This window comes from Psammomys obesus, unplaced genomic scaffold (genome assembly GCF_907164565.1).
Source record: "Psammomys obesus unplaced genomic scaffold, mPsaObe1.curated_primary_1811, whole genome shotgun sequence".
Taxonomy (NCBI): Eukaryota; Metazoa; Chordata; class Mammalia; order Rodentia; family Muridae; genus Psammomys; species Psammomys obesus.
Genome location: NW_026590767.1, coordinates 3,386,390 through 3,404,291, shown reverse-complemented (window position 1 = coordinate 3,404,291; position 17,902 = coordinate 3,386,390). Strand labels below are relative to the sequence as shown.

Sequence of the window (17,902 nt, the reverse complement as noted above, 5' to 3'; positions counted from 1 at the left end):
TTGCTTATTTTCTTAGCTTAATTTCTGTTGCTGTGATAAAAAAAAATACCCCAATAGAAACAACTCAGTGGGAGAAAGGTTTATTTGGTTCATAACTTGTAACTTGGTCCAAGTTACAGCCCATCATGCTGAATGTCAAGGTGTCAGGAGCTTGAAGCAGCTAGTCATATCACATCATAGTAAAGAGCAAAGAGCAGTGTTTTAACCCATGCGGCCAGTGCTCAGTCCTTTCTCTTTGCTCCAAGACGGCCGGGAATCCACTCCCTAAGGAATGATGCCACCCAAAATAGGCAAGTCTTTCCACCTCAATTATATAACAAAATTGATTATCCATTGTTATAATTGGCCAACCTAATTGTTTAGACTTTTCTAGACCATTCTAGACGGTGCCAACTTGGCAATTAAATCTATTATATCTATATATTATATATCTATATCTGTATATGTATGTATGTATGTATGTATGTATGTATGTATGTATGTATGTATGTGTGATATCTCTTGCTTTAATGCTTTGGATGGCCTGAAAATGGAAGTGTTAAACAATTTTCCCCTACTTCTCAACTGTTCATCATATCTCAGCTTGAATATTGCTCTTCCCAAAAGGCATTCTTCATGACATTTCCCATTTTCAAGTCCTCCATATCTTCTTTTTTGAACATCACAGCAGCAGCTCAATCACCAATTGAATAATTAATGATGTGGTTCCTGTCCTCCACTAGACCATGGTCTCATAGGTAAATCAGGTAACTGTGCAGGAACATCTTGAGAAGCCTGTATTACCAAGTATCCATTCTGGTATTCACAATGTCATGGCCTCTGTGGTCTCAAGCGGGCTTGATTTGAGGGCCATTGCCCTGGAGCTTGGAGCCCTCCTTCCCGCTCATATGGATAAGTATTTGATCCTGTATCAATAGATGTGTCATCTACCATAGCACTGACAAGGTCTGAGTTGCGGTTCACACTATGTGAAAACAGTCTTGGGGTTAGGCAATGGATACCTCTAAGACAGCACCCAGGGGGTGAAGGCAGGAGGATTCAAAGTTTTGTCATCCCCAGCTGCATAGTGAGTTCCAAGCCAGTTTGTTTACATGAAACCCTGTAAAGGGAAAAAAGAAACAATGCAATAATTTCTTGTAAGCATACAAAGCAGGTGAAAATTCATGGATGTCCAAAACTTTTGAAAATAAATTGTCTTCAAATACTATATTAAAAAAAAAACACACATTATGTTTACAGCGGCCATTGACTATGCATGTCAATCATGTCAATTAGTAATTGAACCCCATTCTACAAACTGCATTGGCTCTCATCAGTCCTGTACTTGTGTTCCAATTCCTGCCTGTTTTTTTTTTTTTTTTTGTAAAAGTACAGGGGCATATTGATGGAGGAGCCTGTATTATCCAATATCCATTCTGGTATTCAGAATGTCATGGCCCCTGACAATTTTGTGCCATAGTTTCTGTACTGATAAATCCATGCTGACAATTTCCCTGGCCTTAAAATAGTTTCGAGCAGATCCAGTGGAGAATTCTGCCTCATTATCTAAATTGCTTAGAGTGGGATGGGTCATTCTGTGCTATAGAAAGCTTTCCTATGCATTTAGCAGTTTTAGTGGCATCCTTGTCCCCTATTCACCAGGTGCCCCGCCCCCTCAGGCATCACACTCTTCCCAACCTGACAACCAGAGATGTCTCTAGACATTTTCAGTTGTCCCTTGAGGGACAGAACTCCCACCCCATCCCAGGCAGAGCACCATTGCTGTATATATGGGTAGGGTCTCTTGACAGTTGAATGCAGTTGGCAGTACCTGCTCACACTCACACTGTCACAGAGGGGAAACTGACATTCCATACGGTATGGGAATGCACTCTTGTGGTTGGCAGAAGAGCTTACTGAACCTTGGGCTTGAACTTGGAAGAGGCTTTAGATGTCTCCAGTGTCTGACATTATGACCTGTTGGTTCTTGCCAGTTGGGCTGACTGTGGGTAAAAAATAGCTCATTCCTCTTCCAGGAACGCAGCTTCTGAGTGTGTGAAGGAGCCAACTGTTTGAGAAATACCAGGAAATTTTCATCACAGTAAGTGGCTCATGAAGGCAGGCATTGATTTGTCAGGTGGGGATGAATTTTCCCAGTGTTTATTTGAACTCTAATGTTCTCTTTAAGAGAGAGGCTGGGGGATGGGGCAGGGTGTGGAGGGTGGAGTGACCTAGTTTTCGCTGGCTGTGGTTTCTTAGCTGAGACTTAAGCTTTCTATTTATTAACTGGATTTAGGGAACTATTGTTTTATCCTATCATGGCCAGGCTGGCAAGATATGTCTAGACCTCAGGCCTGTGCCAGGAAAGGGAAGGTTCTGGAGTGATGGAAAGTGAAGCCAGAGTTGGAGTGAAGGGATGGTGGCAGCAGGTTATCTTCCTAGAAGATGCCACATGCTAGTCCCCAGAATCTGGATATGTTGCTGCTGTATTGGTTACTCTTGTCATTGCTGTGATAAAATGCCTGACAGAAGCCCCGTAAGGGCCTGAGTGTTTCTTGCAGTTCACAGTTTCAGAGTATGTGCGTCTTGGTGGGGTATGGATACAACATCCACAGTGACGAATGTTGCTTGTGTCTTCTTTTTAGTCAGTCCAGGACCATAACTAATTCTTCACTGGCCGAGTTCTTTGGAGAGGTACCCCTCCTGGTGCTTAGCATCGTCCATTCCCCAAACTCTCCATCCAAGTCATATCTAATACACATCTTAGGGCTTGAGATGCCTCCTTTCCTGGCAGACTGCCTGTGGCTTTTTCACCCTAGGACAAGTGGGAGTACCTCTGCAGACAGGCACCAGTCACCAAGTAGGGAAGAGGCAGTCCTGGTGCCTGATGATTATCTACAACTCATTAATGATCTATAAATGCACTCTATACTGAAAATGGACCATACGGATTTATTTCTTACAGTGGGGGGTGAATTTCTTTTTATTGATTCTACTTGCCATTCATTGTTCCTCTTGAATCTGTGGATTCACGTCCTTTGGCTGTTCTAGCCAGGTTTCTCCTAATACTGTGGTTCCTTTCTTTTGCCTGGCCTTTGCGTGAAACTCTGATGAGGAATATATTCTTTCACAGTCAGCTTCTCTTGGTTTTCTACCTCCTGGTATTTTAGTGCTGTGTTCTTCGTAACTTCTTCAACTTTATTACTGTTTGTTGATTTTCTCTTTGGCCATTATCCAGTACTTTTAATGTATCTATACATTTAATTTTAATGGCATTTTTTTTTTTTTTGTTTCTAAAGGTTGTGTGCGTTTTTCATATCTAGTTGCTTATTTTATACCATCCTGTTTCCTTTTGGTGTTTTTATTTTGTATTTTATTTCTTTAAGTATGCCCATGTATAAAAGTGGCTAAAAACGAGAATTCTATAACCAAACTATTGAGTTTTGAGTCTCGTGTTCTATAGCCTTGACCTCCTGGTCCATCTATAGTTCAAACAGTTACACCTACGCCTTTTGGTTGTAGTGAGAAAAAAGAAATGAGTTACTATCTGCAAAGTGCTTAGGAAGGTATCTGCCATGTCCTGGGCACAGATAAGCGACTTTAGAATTGGCTCCCTAACTAGAAGATCAAACCTTAGGTTTTGACTTTTTCATGAGCCAGTGACGATGTGTGGTGGAGCAGTGCCACCACGCTGGCTGCAGCAGTGAGTGAGCCACGCCTGTCAGTCACACACGCCCCCGCAACTGCAAGGCTCCAGAGTGTGCTGTGCTGTTAAGGTCTGATGCTCAGTAGGTGACACGTCTGGCTTAGGATGGGTTTCGCTAGGACACAGCCCTACTGGAGGTTGAGGAGAATTTGTACTTAGCAAACCTATGATTCCGAAAACTTAAATGTGTAACGTGGCAGCTCCAAACTCTCAAATTCCCTTGAGTCTGAATTTGTTGCCTTCTAATTCTTCCTCCTCTTTCTCACCGAGAGTGTTTTCAAGGTGATGAGTGAGGCTTTAGAATCATCCTTACCTACTCCCCCTCACCTAGAGAAACCTCCCAGGGCCTAAGAGAAAGTCCCCTCTGCAGAGACCATTCCTGTGGACCTCTGCCGGAAGCCAAGCACTCACTAATGCTCTAAGACCTTCTAATGTACTTTCGCTCCCTTCAAGAGTCTTGGGAGCAAGGTTTCAAGTTCAACATTCCTAGTTGGCAGGGTAAAGGTTCTGATACTATCATTATATGCGTCTCCCTAAAACAATGTCGGCTTGTTAACTTATACTATGCTTAAATTTTTTTTCTCCCTTTCAGCTCGTATCCCCCATATCCCTGGAGATTTCTCTTATTTACTCACTTGCAAGCTCACTGGTAACATAAAACCTTTATTTATCTTACTGTGAGCAGAGTCCAGCGAACCTGTAAGGAAGACTGCAATGGAATGTTACAATGGGTTCTGACTCCAGAGTCCATGCTCCATCTCCTGTTGTAAATCTGATCTGAAAGAAGGCTGTACTGGAGGAAAGTGAGCTAGTACCATTCAGGGTGATTTGTGTTGTTTTATATTCACAAATGAGAGAGCTGCCAGGGCCCAGGAGGCTCAGCACAGCCTCTGCCTCCTCCCATGGTCTAGAGACCTCTGACCCTGTACTTCTCTGCTTGGACTGCATAGCTTTGAGTCAAGCCTGAATATCAAGGCAGATTTGTGATATGGAATAATCCCTCTGAGGGAATCGGAAATAAGCCACAAAAGTGCTGTGATTGTCAAGCCTTCCCTGAAGATTAGGAGATCAGGAAACAGGGAGTTTGCCGCTCCAATCTCCCAGGAGGCTGGCTTATGACAATGGATGTGCCTGGCACAAAGGGAAAAAAAAAAAACGCAGTGCTTTATGTTAGGTAAGGATTGTGCTTTCCCACTCGCCTGCATCCTCATTCAGGTGGCCACTTCCTTTTCTCCTCTACCCCCTGCAGGTACAGTCACACTCTTGAACATTCTGTTCACCTCTTCTTTGTTAACTTTCAGAAACCTTGAATGAAAGGGTCACGGGTAATTTAGCTGTGTACCCTCAGAGGTTGGATTCGACTATTACAGTGGCTGAAAGGTCTTGGGACTCTCTACCACATTCCATGTGGCTTTAGTATTTAAGATGCTCCATATACAAACTTGGCTAGTCAGCAAGTAAGTTGATGTAAGAGAGGCACACATAACGAAATAACTGTAAGAATTCTTGATGTTTAGATAGCAGTTAGGAGGTGCCTGGTCATGTGATTCTAGCAAAGTCAGCTTCTCTTTTGCAGCACAGGCTCAGGGAGGGGAGTTTAGCTCCCAGGAGACCCAGCTGGAAGGAATAGGCTCAGCTGCTGGTGGTGGAGCTAGAGAGTCGGAAACATTTTAGAAAGATAGAGGCAGTTTGCTGGCAAAACTTCCCTAGAGGCTGAATACAGGTGCCTGGGTGGGAGAGGCTGGGTGGGGAGGGGTGGAGGGGTGCTTGGGCGTGGTTGTCAGGAGTAGCTGCTGTCGTTTGGTTCTGCTAGGCCACTCTGTTGTGGTGTCTCCTGGCAGACAAGAACGTGCATGTTGGGTAAGTGCTCTGCCACCAAGTCATACACAAACAGCTTTATTACAGTTGATTTTAGGACAGGGTCTGACTAAAGTGCCCAGGCTGGCCTGAAACTTCTGATTCTTCTGCTTTCAGCCCCTTGAGTGGCTGAGGTTGCAGGACCCGACTGCAGGCAGATTTACAGGAGGGACAGACAGGAAGTGCTGGAGCCTGGTGCTGCTGCCAGGATTCTAGGCTTTGGGAAGGGGCGTACACAGAATGGCCTTCCCATATTGCCTAGCAATTAAAAACATAAAAGTCCTGTTTGGGTTTTGTTTTGGTTTTGCCATGGCTGTCAGATTGACCTCTACTCCAGCAAGTCAAATTATGGCTGCTTTGTCCTCTGTATGGTGGGACATGGTGACAGGGCTCTGGCTTTGGGTCTAGCCCACTGGCTTCTTGCTGGCGTGGGGACTGTGACAGACGAGGAGCACCCCACGGTCTCATAGACTCAGAGCTGTTGCTTTTTTGGCTGGTTGGAACTGATCTGTTGCATTCCCAAGTTAGTTTACCAAGTGAAATTTCTAGACCAATTTGTAGCATTCGCCAAGATTACTTTTCCCTGCTGGACTCCATTAAGCTTCTGAAGTGTGTGATGTAATTTCAGTACAGACAAAAATGGTCTTGTTTGTGTATCTTTATGTATGTGACCTTGCCAGGGGCTAAGGATTATTCTAAGTGTTTAAAGGGCTTTAGACCCTTCAAGGCTCTATACTTTTTGTATAAAGGGACATAGGTGGGTTAGTTACCTAGACAAGGTTATAGGGCTAGTAAGTATCATGGAACCAGGGTTGTTTTGCTTTGTTTTTGATGGTAATTACTTATTTTTTGAGAATTTCATATACGTATATAATGTATTTTGATCATATCTCCCCTTATTTCCCCCTTCACGTCCCCCCCAGAGCTCCCTAACGTGTCCTCCTTCCCACTTCATGCCCTCTTTTTCATCTTTTGTATAGCTGAGTCCTGTCAGTGCCGGCCACACCTACATGGGTGTGGGCTAGCTACTGAGGAATGGACAACCTACCATTGGCCACAACCTCAAAGAAAAATGTCCTCCTCCCACAGCACCCATCAACTGCCACTAGCTCTTCAGCTAGAAGTGGGGCTGTACTGCCCCCATCCATGCCAGAATTTTGACTTGTGCCAGTGAACATGAATTCATGAGTATAACAGCTATGTCTTGTCCAGAAGGGACTTCACAGCACTCTTCTCCATCCTCTGGCTCTTACATCCCTCTTTGCTTAGCTTGCTTGGCACAGTGTCCCCCTCAGGGCTGAGTCCCGGAGTGACTGATTCTCAGAATTCTGACCAGTGATGAGTTTGTATTAACCTTTGCCTGCTGCAAAAAAGAAGCTTCTCCGACCATGGTTGAGAGAGCACCACAGTCTAATGGGCCGGAACATAAATATTTAGGAAGCTGTCTGGCAGTATGGCTGCCTAATGGAACAACAAAAGTAGTTTTCTCCCCAACTATGGGATTATGACCTTGTTTATAGTACCAGGAATGGATGCCCTCCTACAGAGGAGGCCTCAAATACAACCGGAAAACAGCTGGTTAGCCCCGCAAGTGCCAGTTACACTTGAGGACATGCGTTGTCTGGCCTTTTAGCAAGCATGGTCCAGTATTACATGGGTAAGACCACTGACCATTCTCTCTCAGTGACACCCATACCACCTTCTAGCACTATGAAAGCCAGGCAGCAGGGTCAAGATTGGTCTCTCTATGTTCTGCAATCAAAGTGTGTGGTGCCTACAGCACTGGGCTCTTATCTCCTTGGAAAGGGCAACTGAGAGCAATGACAAGAGTCTATGTTGTCCTCCAGGACCTCCCTGGGAGTCAGGGGGCCAGTCCTGGAGAAAACGTACCTGTCCTTACATCCACACCTCTGAGCGGAAAGGGTAAGCATTTTAAAACATGGAACCTCAGTGACATTTTATTTTCTCACAGGAGTGACTGGGTGACATCCTACAAAGTCATGGTGAGCAATGACAGCCACACATGGGTTACTGTGAAGAATGGATCTGGGGACAGGGTGAGTCTCCTCTCCCTTCTGCCCATGCCATTGGTGGCTGGCCATGGGCTTTGTCCTTCCCTGGGGAAGTTTACCAATTCTGTGTAAACCCAAACCAACCGGGAGAGTCTGATGTATCATGACCTTCTGTTTATGCTCTGAAGGCCAACCTGACGTGGCCCATAGCTGGGGTTGACACAGAATTCTGTATTCATTCCAACTAAAGTACTTCTGCGATGCCGCCTCTGATCCAGTTTACAAGTTAGCACATTGCAGCTGGGGACTCCTGCATCTGTCGCTCCCCCGCCCAACAGCCCTGACTTTTCTAGCCACCTTGCATGATTAATTCAGCACTGGGGTTTTGTCACTCTCAGATTCAGATTCTCAAGTGCCACTCCCAATGTGGCATCCAGCATCTTCCCCACTGACCGCAGCCCCCCCTCTGCCTTCTGTCTCATTGTTACTTACCTCAGCAGTCCTCTGTGCCGCAGCGGCATGGAAACAGCTGATCCTCCATCTATGAACCCCACTACGGGGCTTCTCCATGATTTTCCCCAGAACTCCACCCAATTCCTATCAGTTTAAGCAGCCTTCCTTGACTGTCAGGCTGAACAGAACCTTTCTCTGCTCCAAAACATGCTCTGGTCCACTTCCTTCTAAAAGTCTGAGCTTTAGAACATCTTTTTTGCCCTTGTGAAAGATGGAGAGACAGGGGCTTACTGAGGCAGCATGCAGGGGTGATTTGTTCCCTTTTACCTTGATTCCTGGCATGCATATGTACTGATTGATAGGATCCCAGGGAATGAGTGAATTTCTGGCTGTTTTACCTTTGACGATGAAGATCCTAAGAAGCTTTCTTTTTCCTCTTGATTGTCAATAGATATTTGAAGGAAACAGTGAGAAGGAGATTCCCGTGCTTAATGAGCTGCCGGTCCCTATGGTGGCCCGGTACATTCGCATCAACCCGCAGTCCTGGTTTGATAATGGGAACATCTGCATGAGGATGGAGATCTTAGGCTGCCCGTTGCCAGGTGAGTTTGTCCCCTGCACCTCCTGCAAGGCTGTTCCTTAATGGGAGACAGCTGTCTCCCAAGACAAATCAAAATAAGCCGAGACAACATTTTCCTGTGTCCACTGTCAACATGCAGGTTATTCAAAAATGAAAGAAAAACAGCTTTTCATAATCCCAACTTGGGAACATGAACGTTGGTGGCCTTGAGCTCTCTTGCCAAGTGTGGCTTTGCCTGTTGTAATTTTAAGTTGATGTTTATGTATGTCAAGGTTGGCAAAGTACTCAGTGCTGTTCCTCAGAAGTGTGAAAAAAAAAGCATCTGGCAGTCAGCTAGGGATGTCACTTAGTGGTAAAGCATGTGTAAATGTGGGAAGCTCTGGGTTCAGCTCTCAGTGCTACAGAATTTGTTTGCCCTCGAGACATGCACGGTTACTGTATTGGAAGCAGAGGTGGGGCAGGAGATGGAAGAACCTTAACCATGAGCATCCGCAGATGCTGTCTTGAGAGCTTCCCCGGGATGCCTGTGTCTTCACTGGAGAGTTGCTCCTTCTACTCATATGGCCTGATATTCACATGATGGTGTTTGGATCTAACTTCCAGATAAAAATGGGAATTCACACACCCCTGTCAGTATCTGCTCTAGACAGGTTGGTCTAGGCTGCCTTTTCAGAAGGTATTGGTCTGTGTCACTACGAACCCATGAAGAGAGCTTCTTCCTCCAGGCCAGACATCTCCAGGAAAGCAGCTGGCCTAAAACCCTCCCTGGAGCACCTCTCGCATTCCTGTCCTCCTCAAGTCAGATCACAAAGAACAAGAGCAAAGCATGTTCATCTCCCCAGTGTCTGCTCACCGCTGGAGTCACAGAATAAGCTGCAGCATCACTGCCTGTGGCCCCCAGTCCTGCCTGGTGCTGCTAGAGGCAGTCCTCCACCAGCTCTGATGCTATTTCAGCAGTCACCCCAGCCTCACCATGAGTTTGCATAGGCTGTGTGTTTCAAAGCATGTTAAATGCCACAGTACTATTCTTCTCACAGTCCTGTAATATGCATGAGCTGGTTTTGCCAACTGTAGTTTTTTAGAACATGAACCTTCCATGGGTGAGAAAATCAGCTTTGTCTGCTTACATCATGATGCTCCTAGCAGACACACACATACATACATATTTGTGTCTTATGTTTGTTTGTGCCTGCTAGCTTGCCATCTTTTCACATCATGAGAATGATGGGAGCCTATCCTGTTTAGCTTTGGCTGTCAGCTTGAGACATAGAGCTACACAAGAGGAGAATATCCCCTGAGAGGTTACCCAGATAAAGTTGGCTTGTGGGCAAGTCTGTGCGTGGGGGATTTTCTTGATTTTTAACTAATGTAGGCAGGCCCTGCCCTCTGTGGGCAGCACCATTCCCTGGGCTGCATAAGAAAGCTACCTAAGCACAAGCCAGAGAGTGAGGAACGTGCAGTTCTGCTGCATTTCCTCAGTTGTAAGAGGGTTCCTGGTCAGAGATAATATTGCATAGAATAGCATGCACTGACTTCAAGTTTCTGCACTGAATTTCCTCAACAATAGACTGGTCAGTAAGGTGAAATAAGTCTTTTGTTCTCCTAAATTGCTCTCCGTCACATTGACAGAATGAAACCAAGAAAGAAGGCATCTTTCTTTCCTGGTCTATAGGCAAAAATCTCACTTCTTTAACTGGCTTGTGGTAGATAGAAATTCAGTAGTTTAGAATATTTTGATTCTGCAAACACTCTTGCAGTTACTCTTCTTATTTCTCTGTCTATGGTGTGTGTGTGTGTGTGTGTGTGTGTGTGTGTGTGTGTGTCCCCATTCCTCTGTCTATGGTTGTTGCTTGAACTTGTTGTAACAAGTGAAATTGCTGGGACAAAAGCTGTGCACATTTTTAAGGTTGATAAGGAGAGTTCCTCAGAGAACACCTATTTGGGATTTGAGCCTCCTTCCATAGCTGGTTCCTGCTGCAGTCTCACATCCAGCCTGCTGTCATCGGAAGCCACCTGGGCTCATGCGGCTCAGGATATCCTTGGGCATAGATCTCGGCCAGCATCTGTAGGGAGGCTCTGTCCCCTTTCCTCCAGTCCAGGACCTTTGCTTAGCTCTCCTACATTTTCTTGCTGTAAAGATTGGGGCATGGCTTCCCTCTGCGGGCAGGAATCCAGGTGTTATTAGGAAAAGGCACAGGGCACCCTGTGCGAGTACCATGCCATAATTATCTCTGTTAGGTTATTCTTGGTGGGCATCACAGAGATGGTTGAACTAGGAAACCTGGGTGGTTTTAAGTGTGGATTTAGTGTGGTTCTAATTTCTACCTGACAAATATGTGGGTTCATTTTTAAAAGCCAGATTTATTTATTTACTCATTTCTTTATTTCTTTATTTCTTTATTTCTTTATTTCTTTACTTACTTACTTACTTACTTACTTACTTACTTACTTACTTACTTACTTACTTACTTACTTACTTATTTTTTGAGACAGGGTTTCTCTGTGTAGCCTTGGCTGTTCTAGATTTGCTTTGTAGACCAGGCTGGCCTTGAACTCACAGTGACCCACCTGCCTCTGCCTCCCAAGTGCTGGGATTAAAATCGTATGCCACCATGCCCAGGTGCCAAATTTGTTTTATTTTTTTAAGTTTTAATATAAATTTATATGCAGGTGTAGATAGATGATAGATAGATAGATAGATAGATAGATAGATAGATAGATAATAAATGTGTATGAAAAGGAGGGTTGTACACTCCCAGTAGGCACAGTGTTTTGCATTTTAATGTCCTAACAATAGCTTTCTATGTAGTTCTGATGGCTTCTGGTATTATGGTGGTCAAAAGATTTGAGAGATTAAATAATGTTTTGGCATACTAATTTTTTGTTTTTGTTAAAGGGAAGAGGATATTTATTTTTAAACTTCTTAATTATTATTTTATTTTATTTACATTGGTGTTCTGCCTCCATGTATGCCTCTGTGAGGGTGTCAGACCTTCTGGAACTGGAATTGCAGACAGTTGTGAACTGCCACATGGGTGCTGGCATTTGAGCCTGGATCCTTTGAAAGAACAGCCAGTGCTCTTAACCTCTGAGTCATCTTTCCAGCCCCCAGGATATTTATTTTTTATGTCATAAGAAGGAAGATGTGTTTCTTGTACATGCTTCATTAGGTCAGGTGACCAACTGGAACCAGACAGGACAATCCTAGAAAAACCAGTACAGGTTGGCCACTTTGCGTGTAGAATGTTACCAGAGATACAGGGTCCCTGCATTCTTTTTTTATTTCAATGATTTAAAAAAAAAATTTAGAAGCTAGACATGGTACCACCTGCCTGTAATCCCAGTACTCCAGAAACGGCGGCAGGAGGATTACTATGGAATGAAAACCAATCTGGTCTACATAGTAAATTCTAGGACAGCCTGAGCTGAAGAAGGAGACTCTGTCTTAAATAGGCAGAACAGAAAGGCCCTTGGAGACAACTTATTTGGTCTAGAAAGAGGAATACCCTGAACATCAGGCTCAGGGATGTCAGGACAAAGGGGAATAGAAAGTTACTCTGAATAGAGCACAGGTGAATAGGTAAGACAGCATCCTAGGAAGGAGGAGCTGTGTGCAAGGGACCTTTGTCCTTTGTGTTTTTTAATGAAGAAAGTATAAAATGGCCTTTTCTTGAGGAATGTGAGCCTCGGGTGTGACAGCAGAGAACCCTTCCGGGACTATCAAAAAAGAAGTTAGTGTGTGTGTGTGTGTGTGTGTGTGTGTGCGTGTGTGTGTGTGTGTGTGTGTGTGTGTGGTGTGTGCATATGTGCTCACATGCAGGATGTATGTATTCAGAGTAAGCCAGAGGAGGTTGCTGAGTGTGCTGTTCTGTCACATTCTGTTCCCAAGAGACAGGGTCTAGCTCAGATCCTGCAGTGAGGTTGGAGGCAGGCAAGCCTCAATGACCCTATGGAGGAAATACTCAAGTTTAATATCATTTAGCTTAATCTTATCCATCAAGTAAGATTTGTTCTGTGCCTTAAAATCCCGGACGGAATAACTAATTCCTGTCACCTACAGCAGTGGCAACCATTCTTACTATTGCTGGTTTACTTGTTAGACTTGTGGACAATCTAAAGCCCCTGTTCTTGGTTCATCTTTAAATTTAGGAGTGGTCACAGGCAGCCTGTAGCTCTTTCTCGTTTCCCAGGGCCAATGCTGGTTCATTGAAATCAAACTATGGAAGGCCAGCACGTGAAGTCCTAAGCTGATTGGATCTTCATCACAGAGCTTTAAACCTGCCTCTTTATGGCTTTCTGATTCCCTGTGTCTTGGAGCTGGCCCTGCAGTGAAGTTCTGCAGGTAGCTGCCTTTGAGGCTTTGGCATCTGCGTCTCATGAAGGGGGAGATGATTCTTCTCTTTCTTGTCTTATCCTCTAGTGAGTCCTTTTCTCCTTTTAGCTTCAGTTTGTCCCTTTCTCAGGATATAAACCAGATGTTCTCTTTAGAACAGACCTCAATGGAGTCCAACATGGGAGGCTCCTGGTGACTACTTTCATAAAAGGGTCAATGACCTCTGACCATGCCATGAGTCTTGGGTATTGTAAAACTCATTGCCCCAGAGGAATGTGAATATTGACCTTCATTTGTCCCCAGTGGTGCTGGGGCAGCAGGTGGCTAGAGTCCTCCCTTTCTCTTTCGTCTTGCCTAGTATCCCCTTGAGACCACACGACTGAGAGGGTGACTCAGACAGCTGAATTAGTAGGCTGGAATGTTGAGAACAGAAGGTTGGGCTAGGTTAATGAAGTGAGTAGGCTGGATGAAGGATTTTAGGTGCTGTGCCTGGAGTTTTCTCTCTCTGTAGGTAAGGACTCCCCCAAGGAATCACTGGGTTTTAGTACAAAGGATCTTAAAAACTAACCACGTGGAAACAGGCAGGAAGCTGGCTTGCCAGAGCGCCATCTGTGATAATAACGGCACAGAGATGGAATCAGTCATTCAGGACTTGTGCTTCAAATGCCAGAAGTCCTACTCAGATTCACTTAAGGAGAAAGAATTTGGCTGAGAAGTGAAAACTTCAGGGGCGGGTGTGCTGGGCTTCAGGCAGGGGTGGGCTGACACCTCAGGGCGTTCTTGTTGCAGTCAGGGCTGTCTCCGACCCCCTTTTGCAGACTGACAGGTTTTCACTAGCATTCCACTTCCTGCCACCTGCACGACCCCAGAAGAAAGAGACGCCCCTACGGCTCTGATGTCACTGGAGTAATTAGGACCAGACCCTGGGCCCTAGCAGCCCTAAAAAGCTAGGCTCAGATACTCACACTCACCACTCCTGTTAAAGAGACAAGCCATGGTGGAATTCGCAGAAAGGAAATTTAGGGTAGCCTCACTGGGAAAAAAAACAGACAATGAGGTGCAATAAACCTCTACATCCATATTATGGGTCCTGACATAGGTTTAAATAGAGGGTGGCAGTTATACATAACTCTGAGCATTCCTGGCCAAGATGCCACCTTGCCCGCCCATCACCAACCCATCACTGTCTAGACTCCAGCCTCTGCTATGAGGTGCTCAGAACTGGGAGGACAGCCCTTTCTCTGGCTGGCACTGGGCTTCAGCCTTGTCCCTTCCCTAGCATGATATTCCTGGAGAGAGTTCAGTTCCTTGAGCATCTTTGCTGCAATGCCAAAGGGAAGGGCACAAGTTACTTCTTTTAGAAGAACTTGGCACTCAGTGAGGATGGCTGCACTGAGAGCATGGCTCTTGTCCCAGGATGATCTCTGAGCTAGCTACTGGCTTGGGCAAATGGGTTCATGGTCTGGACCTGAGTCACAGGCTTGCACCGGGCATATGGGGCAAGACAGTTCCTCAGAACCATGTTAAATAGGTGTTGATGAGAGAAAGGGACTCTTCAGTAACATAAGGAAGCCAGGGATAGCAGTAGACAGCTGACAGGCTAACTGTGTTCTTGAGGTCAATTCGAAAAGACAAGTGAGGAAGTATTCATTAGACATGGAGACTCAGCATCATGAAAGATATTGGTATTTTGATTACACCCTGCATCTAGTCCTGGATCTTTTAACATAGTGACTAGTCTCCAGGAAGGATATTTCTTGATCAACAATTCTTTTGTACCTAGAACTCTGAGCTTTTTCTTCAACCTTGAAGGTATAACTGGTGTTTGAAAACCAAAGGGGCTTTCAAATCCTTTGGAAAGACACCCCTGAGGTAGTGGATAGTTCTCAGAAAATGGCATGTTGAAGTCAGTGTCAACCAATGGCAAAAACAAAACAAAAACAGTCACTCTTTACCTTTGCTTTGGAATCCATGGACCTGGAAAGCTCTCTCCAGAGGCATGGGCAGCCTGTGTCCCAAGCAGACGTTTGAGAAATAACTGGGGTCTTGGATAAGCCTAGATGGCTTTGACTTTCTTGCCTGGACAAAATGCCTATCTCCTTTCCACAAGTTACTGCCTCCCTCGGCAGTTACTTGTTTCTGATGGTATTTCTAGATCTTTCATGAAGATTTAACAGTAGATTTGGTATTTGAGGCCTCATGTGACTCATAATTTTCTGTCTACGGCCTCGGTTTCCAAGGCTAAAGCCACTTGTTAGGGCACCAGCAGGGATAGCTGATGTGGGTGTGTGAAGCTCGCCTTGCTGCCCCCTTCTGCCTCTGTGATGTAGTCATGGCTTAACGCTTCTCACACAGAGCCTGTAGAGTCAGCCAGACTTTTGTTATGATGTGGAATCTGCCTGGGTAGGGCTGAGGTGGTGCTATTAGGTAGCTGGTAGTCCTAGTCTGGGAACTTAGATGGCTCCTTGGTGATCCTGACATCCCAGGGCCTTTCTGCTACCCACATTGCCCCTGCTTCCAGAATGGGCCTTTGAGCCACTTGTGGGGAGCCCAAGCTGTTGTAGCTTTCCAAATCTCTGAGTGCTCTTCGCATGGGGTTGCTGACCAAGACTTTGTGACTTAATCTTCCAGTGGGACATGTCAGCATGATGACCAGGGCCTGAGAACTTCTGACGTTCTTCCTCAGATGAGGACATAGATGTCAGGGCAGATCTATGGTCCCTTCTTGTCAGTCATCTCCATGCTCTTCCTCCACCCTGCCATCTCTCTTCTGCATGTTCTTTACTTTGGGATAATATACACAACACAATAGGAATTGAAGAGAAAACTCAGGTTGAATGAAAAGGGGGTGCAGGCTGTGCTCCCCGAGCCAGAGCTCCTGTCTCCAGGGTTACCTCTGTTACCACACTGATCCGTGAGGCTGCTGTGTCTGTAAGGGTTTCATCTCTGTAACAAAATACTTGTGGTAAACAACTGACAAGGAGGAAAGATGGATCTTGGATCATAGTTCCAGGGTTTCTGGATCATGGTCCTTGGGTCCATTGACTGGGCCTGTGGTGAGACAGGACACAATGGCTGTGGGAACATGTGGGTGGAGGAAGCTCTTCATGTCAGAGTAGGCAGGAAGTAGAGAGAGAATGAGGCAGACAGAGACTGGGAACCAGACAGAACTTTCAAAGGCACACCCTAATCTCTATAGCTAGGCCCTGCATACTAAATGTTATACTACACCTTAAAATACGTCACTAACTGGGGACATGAGTCTGTGAGGACATTTCATATGAAAATTACAGCAGGTGCCTCTGATTCTAAATATCTTAGAAGGATGGTTTCAAGGTTCACTGGCCAGGAGCTTTTGCTGTCTTTGGGCTTCTGTGTCCTGCTGGTCACTGAGGTTATACTGGAACCAATTCCTTCATGGTCCAGTGGCCACCACAGCAAGAGGGCAGTGTTCCAGCAACCTTTGCCAGGAGAGAGATTTGTCACTGTCTCTTCCTCTGTGCCAAAGAGCTTTGCCTCTGCTGGTGCAGTCAGAGCAACTGGGTGCTGTGAATGACTAAGAGTGGGCATGAGCTTCCTAATGTCTCCAAGGATGTGCTTATCATTTTGAAGTTCATAACTACTTGTTTACTCCTGACAGCAGGCTAGGCACAATGCTATCTCTTCTATTCTTCTGTCTCTTCTACTGCTCACTGTATACCAACAAAGAAGATACCATTCTTTTCCTGCATACAGGTGAAAAAGTAAGGCACAGACTACTCAAGTGGCTTGTCCAAGGCCATGCAGCATTACGAAGAGATTTAGGTCCACACCTTGTCACTGTGCATTCTTTTTTTTTTTTTAAATGTGACACCATTCATTTATTTTAAATGCTAATGGCCCTAAACATTCTCTTTCATTCCCCTCCCTCAAATTCTCACTAGTTACCAGTTTGCCAATATGCCAATAAAATCACCAAATTCTAGCAGATGCAAATTCCAGACCACTTAGGACAAGGGTTGCTGTGAATAGCTTAAGATGAAAATAAAATAAAATAAAATAAAATAAAATAAAATAAAATAAAATAAAATAAAATAAAATAAAATAAAAGCCATATCCTGTCTTGAACTTCTTTTTTTTTTCTTATCAGTTACATTTTATTAACTATGTACCCCAGCCGTGTCCCGATCCCTCATTCCCTCCCAGTCCCTCCCTCCCTCCTCTCCACCGTGCCCCTTGCCAAGTCCACTGATAGGGGGGACCTCCTCCCCATTCATCTGATCCTGTTTTATCAGGTATCCTCAGGACTGGCTGCAAAGCTCTCCTCTGTGGCCTAACAGTACTGCTCCTCCCTTGGGGGGTGGGGAGGCCAAAGAGCCAGCCATTGAGTTCCTGTTAGAAATAGTCCTTGTTCCCCTCACTATGGGAAACCAATTGGTTACTGAGCTACCACAGGCTACATCTGAGCAGAGGTTCTAGGTTACATTCATACATGATCCTTGGTTGCATGTCAGTCTCAGAAAAGACCCTGTGCCCAGATATCTTTGGTCCTTGTGGAGCTCCTATCCTTTCCTCATCAGTCTAACTCCCCTTCTTTCTTATGATTCCCTGCACCCTGCCAAAGGTTTGGTCACGAGTCTTTGCTTTGAAAACACCACTAGTTAGAGTCTTTCCAATGCGCTCAGTAGACTCCTGTCAATGTTCAATGCGTATCCCATCTGTCTTTCAAAACGAGGATTGATAATCTTACCCCATGTCTGCTCTCTTGAGTATCTCACATGCTGGAGAGGTTGTGGAGAAAGGGAAACCCTCCTCCACTGCTGGTGGGAATGTAAACTGGTACAACCACTCTGGAAATCTATCTGGCGCTTTCTAAGACAATTAGGAATAGTGCTTCCTCAAGACCCAGCTATACCACTGCTAGGTATATACCCAAAGTTTGCTCAAGTACACAAAAGGGATATTTGCTCAACCATGTTTATAGCAGCTTTATTTGTAATAGC

At 45.1% G+C, this 17,902-nt stretch overlaps 1 protein-coding gene across 1 annotated transcript in view; it reads left to right on the top strand.

Moving 5' to 3' along the window:
* The window catches only part of Cpxm2 (carboxypeptidase X, M14 family member 2), a 106,653-nt gene that overhangs the window by 62,924 nt on the left and 25,827 nt on the right, over positions 1 to 17,902 (top strand). The window contains exons 5-6 of the mRNA XM_055608890.1: positions 7,515 to 7,599; positions 8,459 to 8,609. Coding sequence (XP_055464865.1) covers positions 7,515 to 7,599; positions 8,459 to 8,609 — 236 coding nt within the window. The remainder of the gene's footprint in view (positions 1 to 7,514; positions 7,600 to 8,458; positions 8,610 to 17,902) is intronic.